Genomic DNA, 15,795 nt, shown 5'->3' with positions numbered 1-15,795 from the left:
AGTGACTGAAACAGCATTGAACTGAGAGCAAGAGATGCACAGGAAGAACATGCAAAACAAACGGATAAGCCTGGATGAACAGAAAGCGACAGGGAGAGAGCTGCAGATGGACAAAAGAATGACGGGAAATGTTGCAACAGACGGACACACACACTCTTTTCTCTTGGTTTTATCATTTTTTTTTTATTGAATAAATGATTTTAAAAGGTAATAACAATGTTTAAAACTACATTATCTTCACAGCCATTGCTTACATACTCAGATAACCCATCTATATATATTCTGTCACCCCTCCCCACACGTTTGTTTTGCAATTTTTTTTTTTTTTTTTTTTTTGCTATCTTCTTTTTTTTTTTCGTGTGTGTGTACATTTTGTGGGTTTTTTTTTTTTCTTTTGGAGTCATACTATCATAATAAATGCCCGTTTCAAGTCTTGTCACACTAACAGCAATTCAATAGGGAAGGGGAGGGGGAGGGGGGGGGGATCTAGCTCTACGGGGGTGAGGGCATTGGGGGGGGGGGGGTGTGGATTTGAAGTTCCCAGTTCATATTATTCCATCAATTTTTTTTTTTCTTCAAGTTACTAAAGCAGCAAGAGAAAAAATCCAAAATGGAAAGGAAAAAAAAACAAAAACAAAAAAACCTAAAAGTTGGTATGAGGAGTTACACCAGGCAACCCTCCCAGCCCAGCAGGCCACTGCAACGGAAACAAGTCAGTTTGTACAGTGACACGTCTTCGAAGTCGGTGTCTCAAAAGTTCAGAACATAGAAAACCACTAAAATAATTTCCAAACTAGATCCAAAATATTCTTTTGAAAAGAATTTATTTTGATGTACAAAAACAGTCATTTTCCTTTTTTATTTTTTTGTATTTTTTTTATTTTTTTTTATATAATAAAAAGTTTCCAACACAAGTTTATTGTAGTTCTTATTTCATTTGTCATTATCATTATTATTATTGATTCACTTACTCCTTTTTTTTTTTTTAATTAATCTATCAGTGCGATTGTATAACCAGTGCAGCTACTGGGTCCAGAGTAAAGAAAACAGGCTTTTTTTTTTCTTTAATGGCATAAAAAATAAGGAAAAATCCATCTTTTATACAAAGTATAACTGCTGGTCTTTAGGGAAAAAAACATTTATAAACCCATAAAGCTAGGAGGCACACCATGGGATTTTCATTTTTTTTCTCGAAAATTATAAAGCAATAATAATAATAATAATAAACAAAACAAGTAACAACAATTTGCAACCATTTTCACCATCCGTGATGCCTTGTACGGCTTCAGAGACAGACTCAATGAAAATTCATTGAAAAATCGGGTTGCTTGTTAAGTCAAGACAGTTGAGAAATCTCAAAGAAAAACAAAAAAACAAAAAACAAAACAAAAACAGACAAACATTTTCGTCATTTGCAGGGGTGTTTTTTTGGAAGGACAGGAAGCCAGGCCTGAAGAGCAGCATTTGGGCATGGCCGCTGGCATCTTTGGTTCAGTCGAACATACGAAGGTAACACGAGCTCGGGCATTCCACGAAATATGAGAGTGACCGCGCGAGGAGAACGCCGAGGCTGGACTCTAAACCCTGGTATGGAACCAAAACACTCCCGTCTGCTACAACAAACTCCCAACGCCGTTCCAGAGGATCCCGTGAGGTATCGATGCTTTAAGAGCCGGTCGCCGGCGCGGAGGGGGGGCGAGGCGGCGGTCTCCGAGCTCTACGTGAAAACGCCGCGCTCCTCGTTCCGTGGACCTGCGGACGCTTGGGCAGCGGAACCGCTTGCTAAGCCCGACGACTGTCAAGAGGAGGTCGCGGACGATTCAGCAGCGAGAAGGAAAAAAACTCAGAATGTGCTCTATTTCAAAGAAAACGAGAAGAAGAGGAAAAAAAAAAAACAACCAACGACCCAGCATCCAATCTTGGAGGAGAGGCAACGGCCACTACGACTACGACTGCCACCGTTTACCGAACGACACACGTCGCACCTTCACAGACGAGGCCATGAGGTTTGGGCCACAGTGTAGGGGGGGGGAAATCGAGGGGGGAGGGGGACGAGGAGGAGGAGGAGGAGGAGGGTTCAACGTGTGACTTCTTGTCCTTTCAAACCTGCAGGGGTGTTGACTTGCACTGGTAGGAACAAAACAAGAGAACAGAAAATAAACACCTGTTGAACAGATCTGCATATATCAAGGATAGTAAAGGTAACATGTAGGATTTCCTCCGGACGCGCCGCTGCTCCGCTGTCATAACGACCACTGACAGTACATTCTGTAGCCCCTCTGATAAGCTGCTGCTGCTGCTGCTGGGACTCCTTCGTCATGTAATAATCCAGTTTCCCATAGGGAATTGATCCCAAAAATCATGCAACCCACACTGGCCTTGATGAGGTTTTCATGGGGCTACTTGCTTGTATCGGTGACGGTCATCCTTCAGTGTTTTGAAAAAAGACAAAAAAAAAAAAAGTGCCGTCATAACTCATTTCACAGCGACGCGCCGCGGAGAAAATCTTACATGGAGCATCTTTTAAGGATGATATGATCGATGAGTCCGCATGACCAGTCACGAGCTGTGACCACCCCAATATGAGGTCCGATAGCACCATATTTGTCTTTTAAATCTCTTAATGGTTAATAAGAGTGTGTAAGCCATAGATCAAGCATATCATGGATAAAACCATAGGTCTCATACTCATACGTACATGCAACTAAATACATTGCATGTGTATACAAAGACATATATGTAAAAGAGCATGGTCAATTTGGTTTTGCAGCAGAGAAATTCAGGTTGTGCTGTATTAACATGGACCGGGAGACAAGCGGCCGACTGCTCCCCCTCGGTGCGTGGTGAACTCTTTACAGACATGTTTTCAGAGATGCATAAAGCGGTTTTCCCCATGGTTTGACCATTAAGGGTGGCGACACCGCGGCGCCCGACGGAGTGTTTTCTGAAGCCTCCCGAGGCTCGGCCGGGCGGGAGGCCGCAGACACGCGGGGGGGGGGGGGGGGGGGGGGGGGGGGGTCCGTCGTTTAATGCGCTGTGGCGTGGAGGTGGAGCTGGAGAAACCATGGGTCAGAGGAGCAGTCGGCTCGTCTTCCACCGGCCCACTGTTTATTTAAATCATTCATTTAAGGCAACACAACTGAAGTCTGGGTCATTTCGGGTTACTGTGGATGGAGTGCCAAAAGCCCTTGACGTTTTGCATAAAAGAAAGAAGGAAAAAAAAAAAAAAATAGAACCTGTCAGTTAGTAAAGGCTGTTACGAAGAAAGATGTTTGCCAAGTAACAAGAACCTCTCAAAAAATTCCAGTTAACGGAACAAAACGAGCAGGATCGCAGTGTGATCCTCAACAGTTGGAACATTCTGATAAGTAAAACTCAGCTACCCTAGTGTGCGTGCGTGCGTGCGTGCGTGAATGTGACTCACAACAAGTGAATATTTGGATGGGGAAAATGGCTTCTTTAGTCCTTACAAAGCCCTGACTTTTATAACGTACACTCCCCCATGCCCCCTCACCGCGCTCCGGCTCGGCTCCGGCTAACCCGACCTGCTGCCGGACAGCTGACTAAACATTCCCCGTGCTGAGGAAACACACACACACACACACACACTCACACGGGATCGGAACAGTGGTGGTGCAGGCTCAACGACGACATCAAACTAAGCTGCATTCCTGTGACGGCTTCGGTGCACGGCGTGCACGTCTACCTGACGCCAACGCCGCATCTTCTGAGCGCCGGGTGCATTCGTGATGACTTTTTCTCTGTCAATGCTTCGCACTCTGGACGAGTGACAATGGTTAGCTATAATCTGAAAAGGCAAGACGATGTTTCTCTGACAACATGCGGAGACGCCGGACAAATGAGCGAGAGGTTTTGACGGGTATTTGGCGGCGTTGTGGCGTCCGACACGCGGCGCCGGACGAGCATGGACTAAAAAGAGAGTATGGCTTTAGGTCGTTACACCGCGTCCCTGTCAAGTGACTCCCTGCCAGTAAACCAACAGACACGGAAATTCAAAAGAAAAAGACTTTCTTTTTTTTTTTTTTGTTGTGTGGCCTGCATGTCCTCTCTAGAGAGGAAATGAGACCCACCTGTCAACTTTTTTCTTCCCCCCACCCCCACAGTTAATCAAAAAAAAAATCACCTTGTGATTATCCTCAGGCTGAATGGCTTCCTCTGCAAATTGCCTTTAAAGTTGAAAAGAAAAATAGAAGAGGGAACATATCTGTAAGCTCAGGCCCAGCGAAAGAAACGACAAACACAAAAACGCAGTTCAAAGGTTCGGGTTCCACCACAAAAACACGAGAAATACTTAAGGGGGGAGGGAGGGGAGAGGAGGATTTTCAAAGCTCTCTGAAGGAGATGCTTCAAGTTCAACCCAATTTCTAATTCATGCTACTGGTTTTTTTTTTTAAAAAATCAGCGTCCTGGTCCACACAACGGAATACACGCGATTGTGAGCTCAGTCAATAAACACCGTCCACGAGCCGGTCAAAGGGCATCACAATCCTAACTAACTATACTTTGGAGAATACATAACCCATTACATAGTTCCCACTACAACACTACAGAGTTTAACAAGGCTAAAATCACCTCAACAGTCTTTTTTTTTTTGTTTGTTTTTTGAGAGGAATCGGAGGAGAGACGACACAGCCTTTGAGAACTGCAGTTGCCTTGCTACATGGTATTACATGTCAGGATAGGAACATTAAGGATCAAAGTAGGAAAAAAAAAAAGTTTTTAGTAGCAAATGTTAAATTGTAGCAAAGCCTAAAACCAGGGTGGCGGATAAATCCACCTAAAGAGACTTCCTTCCATCCACAGAATCAAAACACCTGATTAGGTTTGCTGAAAAGACATAGGGTTAATAAACTAATATGGGTTTCGTTTTTTTTTTAAACGTATGAATGAAGGGGGTTATAGATATAGGAATATATATGCTGCAAAAACTTAACCACAGGCAAAGGAGGAAAAAAAAAAATAAGCGAGAAACGTGGATTTCTTGCCGTAATCAAATGATGCTTCGTTGCCACCCGTTGCCATGTCAACGTCGAGGAGACGGCCAGCATGGCAACGGAAACTATCATCATAAAATGGTACAGTAGTAGAAATAACTAGACCAGGAGGGGGCGGGCTCTCCTGGGAAAAGGTCCGCGGAGAGGTCCAATGATTGGTCATGCGGCTCGCTGTCAGGAATAATGGTTGTAGGGTGGTAGAGGGTGCCCGATGCCATTCTGGTAGTGATGGTGCTGGCGGTGGGCGATGTACTCTGCATAACCCATCGTCATCTTCTCGCTACGGTACCTGCGGGCCAGAGAGGGGAAGTCTGGATGAAGCCGCGGTCGCTCACAGTGACGTCGTCATCGCGTGAAGTTAAACGATCACTTTAAATGCTCGCAAGTTTGAGTCATACGCAACGAACACAGCTCAGAATGTCACACCGAAAATTAAACTGCTGTCACTGAACAACAAAACAAAACACCGAGTGATGAATCATTGGATCACAGCACACATTGGGGAAAACATCACCATTCCTTTTTCTGTTTGCCAAACGCACTGCATTTACTTTTAAGATCGGTGTTGTTACAGTTTGAACACCTGTTGGAAAGCACATTCAGCTCTTCTTAGGTGTGTTTGTGCTTCCGTGTGGTCAAACAGTATCCCAAAACACTTTGTGAGAGCATCAAACACATCTCAGCAACAACACACATATGCATCAGGATCAGTACCCGAAACAAACACACGTCTTATTACCTGGTTAACTTAATGGTCTTCCTGAAGTCGTTTGTGATGGGAGCTTTGTAACCTCCCTTTCGTAGTAAGGAATCTATGGTTTGAATGTGGTCCCAACCTGGATTGAAGAAAACAAGACTCAATACACACACACAGTTTTATTTTAATGAAAGCTGGATTTTAAAAGAGCACAGATAAACCTCACCTTGCTCCTTTGCAACCTCTGGTAGGTAGGTGGCGGTGCGTTTTGATCCTTTTTCATTGAAAAATTCTATCCTAATACCGTGAACACCCACCTGTGAGTCAAGACAAAGACACAATCGTAAATCCCTCAAAGTGACACTGAAGCAGGCTTTAGGATGAACAAATGTGATATTTCTTCATTCTGAAACATGAAATGGAGACTCAGAAAAGTCCCAACTACCGAAAGATACGATTTCAATCGAAGCATTTGGCGTGGCACATAATTAGAAATGACAAGAGACTTCTTGAATAACTAAGAGAGCGACTTCTTGCTGCTGTTTCGCCTTCAAGGGACTCGAGGAACCTGTTAGGAAAGCGGACACACCGGTGTGCACGACGGCAGGATGAGAGACGCCTCTGAATGAGCCTGAAGGCCACACAAAGGCTATTATTCTAAGGAGCACTCCGTCGCCGAAAGCAGGTCTCTCACCTCCCAGTCAAGGTAATCACCGACGTCTTCAAAGTTGGTAAGAAGAGACACTGAGCAGAAGAGGCGAGGCAGCTCATCCCTTGTCATAGGGGGGAAGCGGCTGTCTTTAAGGGCACTGCAGACACAAGAGAACAAAGAGAGGAGTCACACAAGGTGATTCAGTCAGTCGGCGGCACAATCCAGTTTCTGTAAAGGTCTGATTATTAATGTGTTTGGCTTTTATGTTTTTTTAAATGTCCAAGTCTTGAATGGAGCATGAACTGCACCGCACTGCAGTTTCCAGCATGTGACGTCCTGTACTCAGATGGAGACGACCCATGGACATGTAGAGGTCAGCAGGTTCGCAGCATGACAAACAATGCACGCGCGCACAATACCACTCGTACAGCTGTGTGGCTGCTTTCAGTCAAGACTTTAAAGAGGATTCCACAAACAGTTTTTCAAAGAACACTGATGTAACAAGTCCAATAGGTGCAAGTCTGAGGAAAACTGGGACTTTTGGCCATTCAATTACTGCAGCCAAACATGATTGATCATTATGTGAGATGTCTGTGAATAAAATGACAATAAATGCAGGTTTAATCAATAGGTTATTTAGAAAAAATTAAGAAATATTTTCCCTGGAATACCAAAGTAGGAGACTAGTACTGTCCCAACAGCAAACATTCTCATAGTCTAGTCATCCACTACCATTTCAAACAATGCATATAAAACATCCCAAGTCCCTTGCATGTAGCTGTTTAATGTTCTTTTTTTATATATATATTTGATACTATAGTAAAACACGTCTCATTTTCATTGAGTCAAAGCAAATCCCAAAGTTCATTTTTTAGACCACAAAGCCCTTTCCCCCATATCCATTCAATTTGTGACTGAACACTCATGAACTTTGGCCCAAAACCGACTTCAGTTTAAGAATTTCAGCTTTATTGAGAGGAGTACATGTTGGAGGTCTCTACTTTATCACTACATCCAGCCGTTTCCTTACTTTAGGTGTAGTTTTCAGGTAGCCAACATGGCAACATCGGGGCTCTATGTGGGCCGTCGCATCTGCTGCATGTTTGCATGAAATCCCTTTGAAATTACTTCAACAACATGGACTTCATATTTTATAAGTGTTGCCAGACCAAAACCATTCATGGAAAACAGACTTAGGGACTTAGCATTACACAAAGCCACAGAAGTTGAACATTTTGTTGTTGTGCACAAATTACTTCGGGGGTGATTTATTGTCACCATTGATCTGCTGTTTCTTTGCTAATCTGCCCGTGTGGATGCTCCTGATTCCAATTTGCTCTGTTCACTTTCCCCTCCAAAACTTTCCTGCTGTTCCTCTACGACCTTGCCCCGTCACTGCACTCGGTCCACAACTGGGAGACAAAGACAAATGGCCGTAGCTGCTTACCTGGTAAGGGTGTACTCCCTGAGTCCTGAGTGCAGATTCATGGCAGAAAATGTACCTATACAACCCCTCAACCGCTTGTCTCTGCCTATTTTCCATGTGACAAACAGTGGGCTGAAAAACAAGAGAGAGATCGGGAGAGCATCTTTTAGTGAGGCGCACTGCAGATGTACATTTCTAGAGTGAGTAAAAGACGGCTCCCGGCGCACGCTGCTTAGTTACATCGGACAGTTTGCCAGAGTTGTTCTTCACACTGGGTGGAAGTGTCACATCATGATGGATCAGTTTCCATCAAAGACTGCAGACTTTTGTTCAAAGTGTCAGGCCATCTGTCCACTCATGACAGCTGAACCAAATCCCTTTATTTATTTTTTTTACATTTCCTCCCCTTTTATGTCTTTATGGGATATCTAATCCCTTTTATAGTAAAATTGAAGAAGAAGAAATGAAGCACACAAAGTGTCCTCACATTCAGCCCTTTACCACTCATCTGATTCATGGAGAAGGGTGTGAATGAGCCAATTAAATGGTGAATAACTGGAGCCAGCAGTGTCTACGTGGAGTACACAATGACGACAGTTGTTCATTGAATTGAGTACAATATTGAGCACAATAATTAATGTGTTGTACGTGGGGATAGCTGAATGCCTGTTGCTATCTGATATTTCAGTGTTTTTAGACTGATAGTTGGCTGCTATGATGGATTGTTGGTCTTGAAAGAATGAAAAATAGAGATTTAATAAAGAATACAATTCGTTGACAAAATTGAATTTATCTAACAGACTGTCATAACGAAATAATTCAAAGCCAATCTTGACCATTAGATTGAGCTGATATTACACATGACTGTTGAAGATGCAAAGACATGGCTACTTTTTGGGGAGTTTTTGAGGCAGTCCATTAGGACTGAAGTCTTGTGTTGTTTACTGGCGATCTTCACAGAGTGCTGTCAGCATCACACGCTGCAGCCGTAGAGAGCATTTCAATAATTCAATCTGACAATGCCCTCAAGTGAAGGACATGTCGAGGACACCACAGACCACAAGTACGACTTTCTCAAACCTGTGGGAGTTTTCATGTTCACCGGGCGTTTGCCCTCCACTGCTCGATGTTGTACCTCGGCTTCATGCGGTAAAAGTTTTGGGCGTTCGCCCTTTAATTCTGACAGCCTTAAGCTACATTTGGATGGGATTTGTGTCTCTGGGGGAAAGGCTGGGAAGTTTAAATATTGCATGCTCGCATCACTAAATTTGTCCAGCCGTGGAAAATATCAACTCACTGCATAATTCAGAAAGTCAGCAGCGAACACTCGCTTTTATTAAAACTACATCCAAACTACAACAGTCATAAAAAACGCTCAGGTAGGATTTGACCAAATCCCTGCCCGGCTGCTGATAAGGCATTTTAAGTCCTCGCACACTCTTGCAACCAAGCACTTATCCTGATTACCCAGACAATGTTGGTTAATGTTTATGAGAGTTTAGTGCTCGGTATGAGCGCTGGGCCTGGGCTGGAGGAGGGGTCGGATGAAGCATTTTTTAAATGAACACGCCGATTGGGACATTCGTCTTTTACAAAGAGGCACTGAATTTGTGTGTGTCATCACTGGAAAACCCCCACCTACTCTGGGCAACATCAGGAGAATACACATCAGGATTAATGTACAATGCAGGGTGAGGGGATCTCAAAGTAGTAAAACATTTGCTTAGATTATACAGTGAAAAATGTACGGGTTAGTTGTCTCAAAAGTATTAAGACAGCCTGGAGAACTGTGAGGATACAGCGTGATGAGCAGTATCCACTCGCTACTGTGGTTTTGAAACAGATTTTGAGGATAAACTCATGTAAATCAACACTCTAAAGTGTTTGATTTCCTTTTGAAAGGTTAACCTGCCAAAAGCAGACATTACATAGTCTGTGTCCTGAATGCAAAAGAGCACTTTGATGTGAGAGTGCAGTTTTACATATGGACTCTATATAAAAAGCCGCTTCCCATCAAAGGCCTTGGGAATGCTGGAGCTCTTTCTATAAATACAGACCACTTAAAAAGCAGCCTTATGCATTTAGCATTTGTACTTAATGGTGAAGACAGACTGTCGCCTTAATGTGTCACATGACTGCAGCAAACAAAAACAAAACACAAAGCCCTTTGAGTGTTTTTATTTCCTTGAAAAAAAAAAAAAAAAAAAAGCCAACCCTTTGCTTTAAGTAACTCAACATGTTCCAGGTCAACACAGGAACTGACAGGGATGTTAGCAAATCCTTTAACAGATTGAACATGCGTGTAAAACGGCCGTGAAGTCACACGGATCCCGTTACACGGGTCGTGTAAGGCGGGGACATAATGTTTCTGTTGAAGGCACAGGAGTGCCGGACGGACAGAAAACATACATCTCATTGTTCAAGTCTGTCAGAACAGATAAAACCCCACGTTTTCAACTTTGCATATTCACCAAACACGACCAAAAGTATTTCTTTTATTACCAGCCAGCTGAATTAGTCAAAGCTTAAGACTGCTAAGTACTCAGCAAGAACCACCTATTTTTTTTTTCCTTTGTTGGCTGGAGCTAAACTCTGAATTTTTTTTTCCAATTCGACAGGGGAACCATCCATGTCAAACAAAACATACAGCAAAATGAACGAATAGTTAATCTTATATTAATTTTATAATGTTATAAGGAATTTCGAGATGTTTAGCTTTCAATTAATTACTAAAAGCTCATTGATGCCTCCTTACTAGGCTAATGTAGCTCGAAGCTAACAAAGCTAACCCTCGTCTAGCCGGAGTTCATTGAGGAGAACTGGAAAAAATTAAAAATACTAACAGTAACTTTTAGCGTTTTTAATTATAACGATTTTAACTGCCGGTCATCGACGGTGAATCTGGTGCTGTTAAACGGGAAAAAGAAGAGATGTTATCTCCACTGCACCCTTTCTTTTACTGTTAAGAAGCTAGCTGATAACAGCAGCCGCTGGTAGCAAACACCCTAAGCTAACGTTAGCCTGTGTTGTTCGAAATGAACCCACAAGATCGTAAAATTGTTTTTTTCCCCAACTACAAACCAGGAATCTAAAAGTGACATGGCATATCATTCATTCATACGCAACATGAGTTGATTAACATCTCATTAAATTCACTGTCACGTTAGTGATCGGCTAGTTTAGCTTGCGGGCCAGTCTCCCCGACAAGGCCCGGATTCCAACTTGGCCAATTTAAGCTGAGATCGACCGCTTTTCGGGTTAAATTCACAAAAAACTAAACATCGCCTCAATGTGACAGTTTGTGATCCTCACACTTGAACAGGAACTGAAGCCACAGCCATGGAGAGAACAGCAGTGGACATCAGATAAGTGGAAACAACAGTGAGCTTAGACATGCAGCAAAAACAAAAGACAGAAGAAAAAAATACTCACTAGGGATCATTTGTAAACCTGGGTGTTCTCGGAGGTTGGTATCCGTACAGATGGCAATAAAGCACGTCAAAACAGAAGCAGCACATCTCCGCTGAGACGACCATTTTCCTGCCTCCACTTCCCGAACCAGGTCCCGGGCTGAGATTCGGGGAGAGGCCGGATGTGGTGTACCCGGCCGGGGCTGGGGACAGAGCGTTCGTGCCGCTGCTACCACTACTACTACCGCCGCTAACGTTACCCCCGGGTCCCCCCAGGCCGTTGGCTCTGCTCACGTTCGCCGCCGCCGCAACAGTCGCGGAGGAGCCAATCCCCAACTCCGAGCCACAATGTCCGGTTCCTGCCACCCCGCTTCCCGCCCCCACCCCGCCGGGACCCCCCGACCCGGGCGATCCCGACAGTTTCTGCTTCTTCACCCCGCAGCACCCGGCCGCCATCTTGGAACAATCTGCACCGACACACCGCTTCCGACCCATAACCGTCACCGCGGGAAGGGTGGGGGGGAACGCCGGCCAGACGTAGAAATCCCACTGCGCTGAGACGACGTACGGCGGACAATACTCCACTTTCACGCCTTTTGTTTTTTTTATTTTTTATTTTTTTATTTTTTTCCTCAGACGACGAAATAACCGATGTGGGGGGAGAGAAGACTGCAATGTCACCCTCGCGCTGCCTTTAAAAATGCGTGACTTCGCTACGCAAAACCCATTTCTGGATCAGCGTTTTTTTTAGCTTTTTTTTTTTTTTTTTTTTTTTTTTCAATCTTCCTTGAGTAGTCTAGCTTTTGGCGTTCCCGTGGATCACCAATAAGTCCCGGCCTAAAATGCTCCCCTCTGTCCCTAACACGACCTCAGACACACAGGTCCAGAGACTGTCCGGTCCGAACAGGCCGCAGAGGAGCGCAGGCAGGTCCAGATGTGAAGCCCCGAGCCCCGCAGCGCAGTGAGCGCACCTCTCCGAGTGGAAGCCGGGAGCTCCAGTACGCAGGACCCATAAAGATTCAGCACAAATTGCGCACAGTGTCTTGGGCAGCGTAGCCTGTCATTGCACCAGCTTGTTTTGCTACTGCCTCACGAACTTCTAATTACACAACAGGCCCAGTATGTTGGAATTCCAGACGCTGGGATAACGCAGAGTAAAATGGCATCTGACAATGCGGGGCTGGCATGGCACAGTGAAACGCGTCAGCGCCGAGCGAGTCATTTCAGTAACGTTGGCCCACAGTTTGCACCTGCATCATGTCTGTTGTTGGAAACCCCCCCTCACAAAAAAACAAAAAACAAAAACAAAAAAAAAATCTCAATAACACCCCCGCGTCAAACGTAGAGCTCAAAGTTTTCAGTGTAGCTCTGCTCGGAGGTTGTCATCCGCTCACGAGGACACATACAGAGGCGCATTCTCGTAATCCTCCGGGCTCGGCTCCGCATCCGTCTCTCAGCTGCTACAGTTCAGTGCTGTTCGGGTAAAAGCCCTGTGATCGCTCTGTGGGCACGGGCATCGGTGTCGTCGGCACGCCGGAACCGGATTCAGAAAACGTGTTGCGCCCGGTCGCTGCACAGACTGCGTAGCTTCTCGGGGTATCACATTCAATCCGGGAGGAACGTGCGCTGCTGAGCAAGCATGCGCGCTCGTGACGCGCGTACGCGTCCGTGCATGTAAAAAGTGTCGATGCACCCCAAGATAAAGAAAAAGGCACAGGACCAGAGTGTGCTTCTGCAGAGATTTTCCAGTCAGTGTGTCTAAAGAAGAAAGGAGACATAGATCATTTTGCAGCATATTACTCCAAAAAAAAAAAAAAAACAAATCTCACAACTTTGATCTTATTAGAGCCACAAAAGAAATCCATCTGCTACCACAGAGCCACAAGAAAATATCTGAAATATGGCTAAAAACTGTATGAAAAATACATTTTTTTTTAGTTTATCACTTCTATTTTGCTGGATCACTCAAAAAACAATTCGCATTAATCACACACAGGGATAAATTCTGTAACCATGTAAATATTAAAGCTTGATGTGTTCATGACCCTGTCCTGACTCACGAGGTTGTCTTACTAAGAACTGAAAAACACTGAGGCGAGTATCTTTGATCTTTGCTTAACATTGTGGCACTGAAATAGTCATATTTATTTAAGGGCGTGTTTTCCTTTTCTTCTGTGCATAAAGAAAACACAGCAGCTACACAGCTACAGAAATGCACCAGGGTCAAACTGGGACACAGTCGCAGGCCAGGCATTCAGCTGGATGGTCATCTGATAATCCTGTAGTGTTCCACACTAGTGAAGGCATGCTAAATCAGAAATAACCAGGGAAATGTCCCTGTGTAGAGAATGATTTCATCAACAGAATTTGTAACAGTGAAGCATCTCTGATCATCGAACATACTGTACATTAAAAATAAAGAAATAACCAGAATGTGGGAGATTGCAGACTATTTGAGGTCATTTCATTTCATTTCATTTCATTTCATTTCATTTCATTTCATTTATTCTTTCTCCAAGGTAGTACATGAAAACAACAAATTAAAAGTGGTTACATTTGGCAAAGTGCACATACATACCATGGCAAGAACAGGGGTAGGGTGAAGACCCAGTCTTTTTTTATTCCTACCCCTTTCTTTTTAGAAAATCAGGTAATTTCTCTTAGATGACCTCAAGCATTCTAAACAAATAAATGACTACTAAAATAAATAAAAACATACTTGCATACATTCAAAAACATATGGACTTGCTTACACATTTTATTCCTTTTCATATCGGATAAATGTATTTTCTTTATATTTGCATTTAAATTGATTAATGTTTGAACAGCATTTTAATGTCCTGTCTAATGAATTCCACTTTGTGACACCAATCACTGAGACACACATGTCTTTGAGTGTTGTCCTGACACCTCTAGGTTTAAAGTCCAAGTTTCTTCTACTTGTTTCACTGTTTAATGTAAAAAATATTTGCAATTGATGAGGTAACAAATACTGCTTTGCCTTATACATAAGTTTGTAAATCAACTAAATCCTTTAATTTTAATCAGGGTCAGGGAAATTATTTTCTCCCAAGCTTGATGTTTTCCTTCAATTTTTTGGAGAAGATGGTATGATGGAAAAAAAGAAGAAAGAAACAAGCATAGGATAAAGCTTTAGTTTTTTTTAAAAAAAACAGAAATTGTTTTAATTGTAAGAGTGATTGAAACTAATCAAACTAATTTAAAAGCCTCTGCAATTTTAACAGTTCCAATAGTTGCAGATTATACAAAAGGAAATGCCAAATCTATACCTTATCATCTGCAAGGACAGAATTCAACCCAAAATAACTCTTGGCATGACAAGTGATGGGGTTTGTGGGTGGGGGCTGCAGTGTGGCTGAAACTCTCGGAATGGGAGCTCATCCTCTCTTACTTTGATACTTTTTGATTTTTTTACTTTGTTTTGTTGACCTGACCCAGTCATTTTCTAAAATAACATTTGATCATAAGCCTTCCTCATATGGACCATCAAAGCTTCACACTTTGGGAAAATAAGGTCAGGAAAGTTCGTAATATAGTGAAATCACAAACATCTGTGAATACATTATCTCAGATGAATTTGCTCTCCTTGTTGCTGACAGAAGAGATCAGAGAGATAAAGCTAACAATGGCCACTAATATCATCTGTGCTGTTTTCCTAATTTATCATGTTGACTTTCATAACAGGACAGAAGCTGATAAAAACGTCTGAAATATTGCTGTGCCCAAAGCACACTTTCAGTGTCTGCTTGCTTTGTCTTCATAGCCGTTCGCTGTCAAAGTCAGACACATGAGTTTATCATCAGGGCCAGAAGAGAACAGCAAGCCACAGACGACTCCTCCCAAAGAGTTCCTCACCACTGACTCAGCACAAGGCTTCCAGTCAGCTTCAAAATGTACAAATAATGACTGCTAGCTGTGGTTTTATTTGTGTTTTCCTGGTAAAAATCCTGAATTATCAGATACAGGCGGAGACAAATCTCCCGCATGAATGGCATCTTACTTCTATAGGACCATTTCCGCTCAATAATGCTCTCAGTTGAAAAACATGCATGTCTTTCAATCAAAAACTAAATACTTATTGTAAATGGAATGAGCAACAGAGATGAAGCATCATTTTTTCTGACTTTTTCTAGAGTGAGAATAGTGATCACTTTTATGTCATGTGACTTGATGTGCCATAAATTGGCCTCTCAATACCGATTTAGACATTGAAATGACATTAGTCATGTTTTAATAAGCCACATTTATGAAACACTGAGCCCAGCAGAGCACAAAGTTGGTATGAATACATGGCATTGTGTGGCTGAGCAGAGGTTATTCTCCTCAAAACATCATTCATGCAACTGTTGAATTTTATGGGTGATGTCAGTGCAATGCAATCCAGCACATCCAGATTAGCGTTATTATTGTGAGAAGCCACAGTGGGAAAGTCTGGAGGAAGGCTGGATTTCCAGCTGCAGTGTGTGTATTTATGAGGGTGTGTGAGTGTGTATGCCCTCCTGTCAAGGTCAAGAATGGGTCCACTAAGCCGGGAGCATTTATCTGGAGCAGAGTCATTTTCCCCTTAAAAAATA

General features: G+C 43.2%; 1 protein-coding gene across 2 annotated transcripts; it reads right to left on the bottom strand.

Moving 5' to 3' along the window:
- Positions 1–314: 314 nt before the first annotated feature.
- Positions 315–12,789, bottom strand: ammecr1 (AMMECR nuclear protein 1). 2 transcript variants are annotated; one of them, XR_003932233.1, is made up of 7 exons: positions 11,223–12,789; positions 7,812–7,922; positions 6,407–6,521; positions 5,939–6,029; positions 5,755–5,851; positions 1,388–5,304; positions 315–1,354 (listed from the first exon to the last, which is right to left on the bottom strand). XR_003932233.1 is itself a non-coding variant. In XM_030100424.1 (6 exons), the coding sequence occupies exons 1-6, from the start codon at positions 11,693–11,695 to the stop codon at positions 5,190–5,192; spliced, it is 1,002 nt and encodes a 333-aa protein (XP_029956284.1). In that variant the 5' UTR covers positions 11,696–12,789; the 3' UTR covers positions 315–5,189. The 2 variants fall into 2 exon arrangements, 1 of the variants encoding a protein (XP_029956284.1); XM_030100424.1 differs by having other exon boundaries at positions 315–5,304.
- Positions 12,790–15,795: the final 3,006 nt, after the last annotated feature.

The sequence above is a fragment of the Salarias fasciatus genome, chromosome 10, assembly GCF_902148845.1.
Source record: "Salarias fasciatus chromosome 10, fSalaFa1.1, whole genome shotgun sequence".
NCBI lineage: Eukaryota > Metazoa > Chordata > Actinopteri > Blenniiformes > Blenniidae > Salarias > Salarias fasciatus.
Note: the sequence above shows the minus strand (reverse complement) of the source record. Positions and strands in the feature narration are given on the sequence as shown.

Bases quoted from the DNA above. Each gene is read 5' to 3' on its own strand.
- ammecr1 (XM_030100424.1), bottom strand. From the start codon at position 11,695: ATGGGTCGGAAGCGGTGTGTCGGTGCAGATTGTTCCAAGATGGCGGCC. The intron at 7,923-11,222 runs GTGAGTATTTTT...CTTGTTTTTCAG, and splicing joins AGGTTTACAAATGATCCCTA to CCCACTGTTTGTCACATGGA. The intron at 6,522-7,811 runs GTAAGCAGCTAC...TTGTGTCTGCAG, and splicing joins AGGGAGTACACCCTTACCAG to TGCCCTTAAAGACAGCCGCT.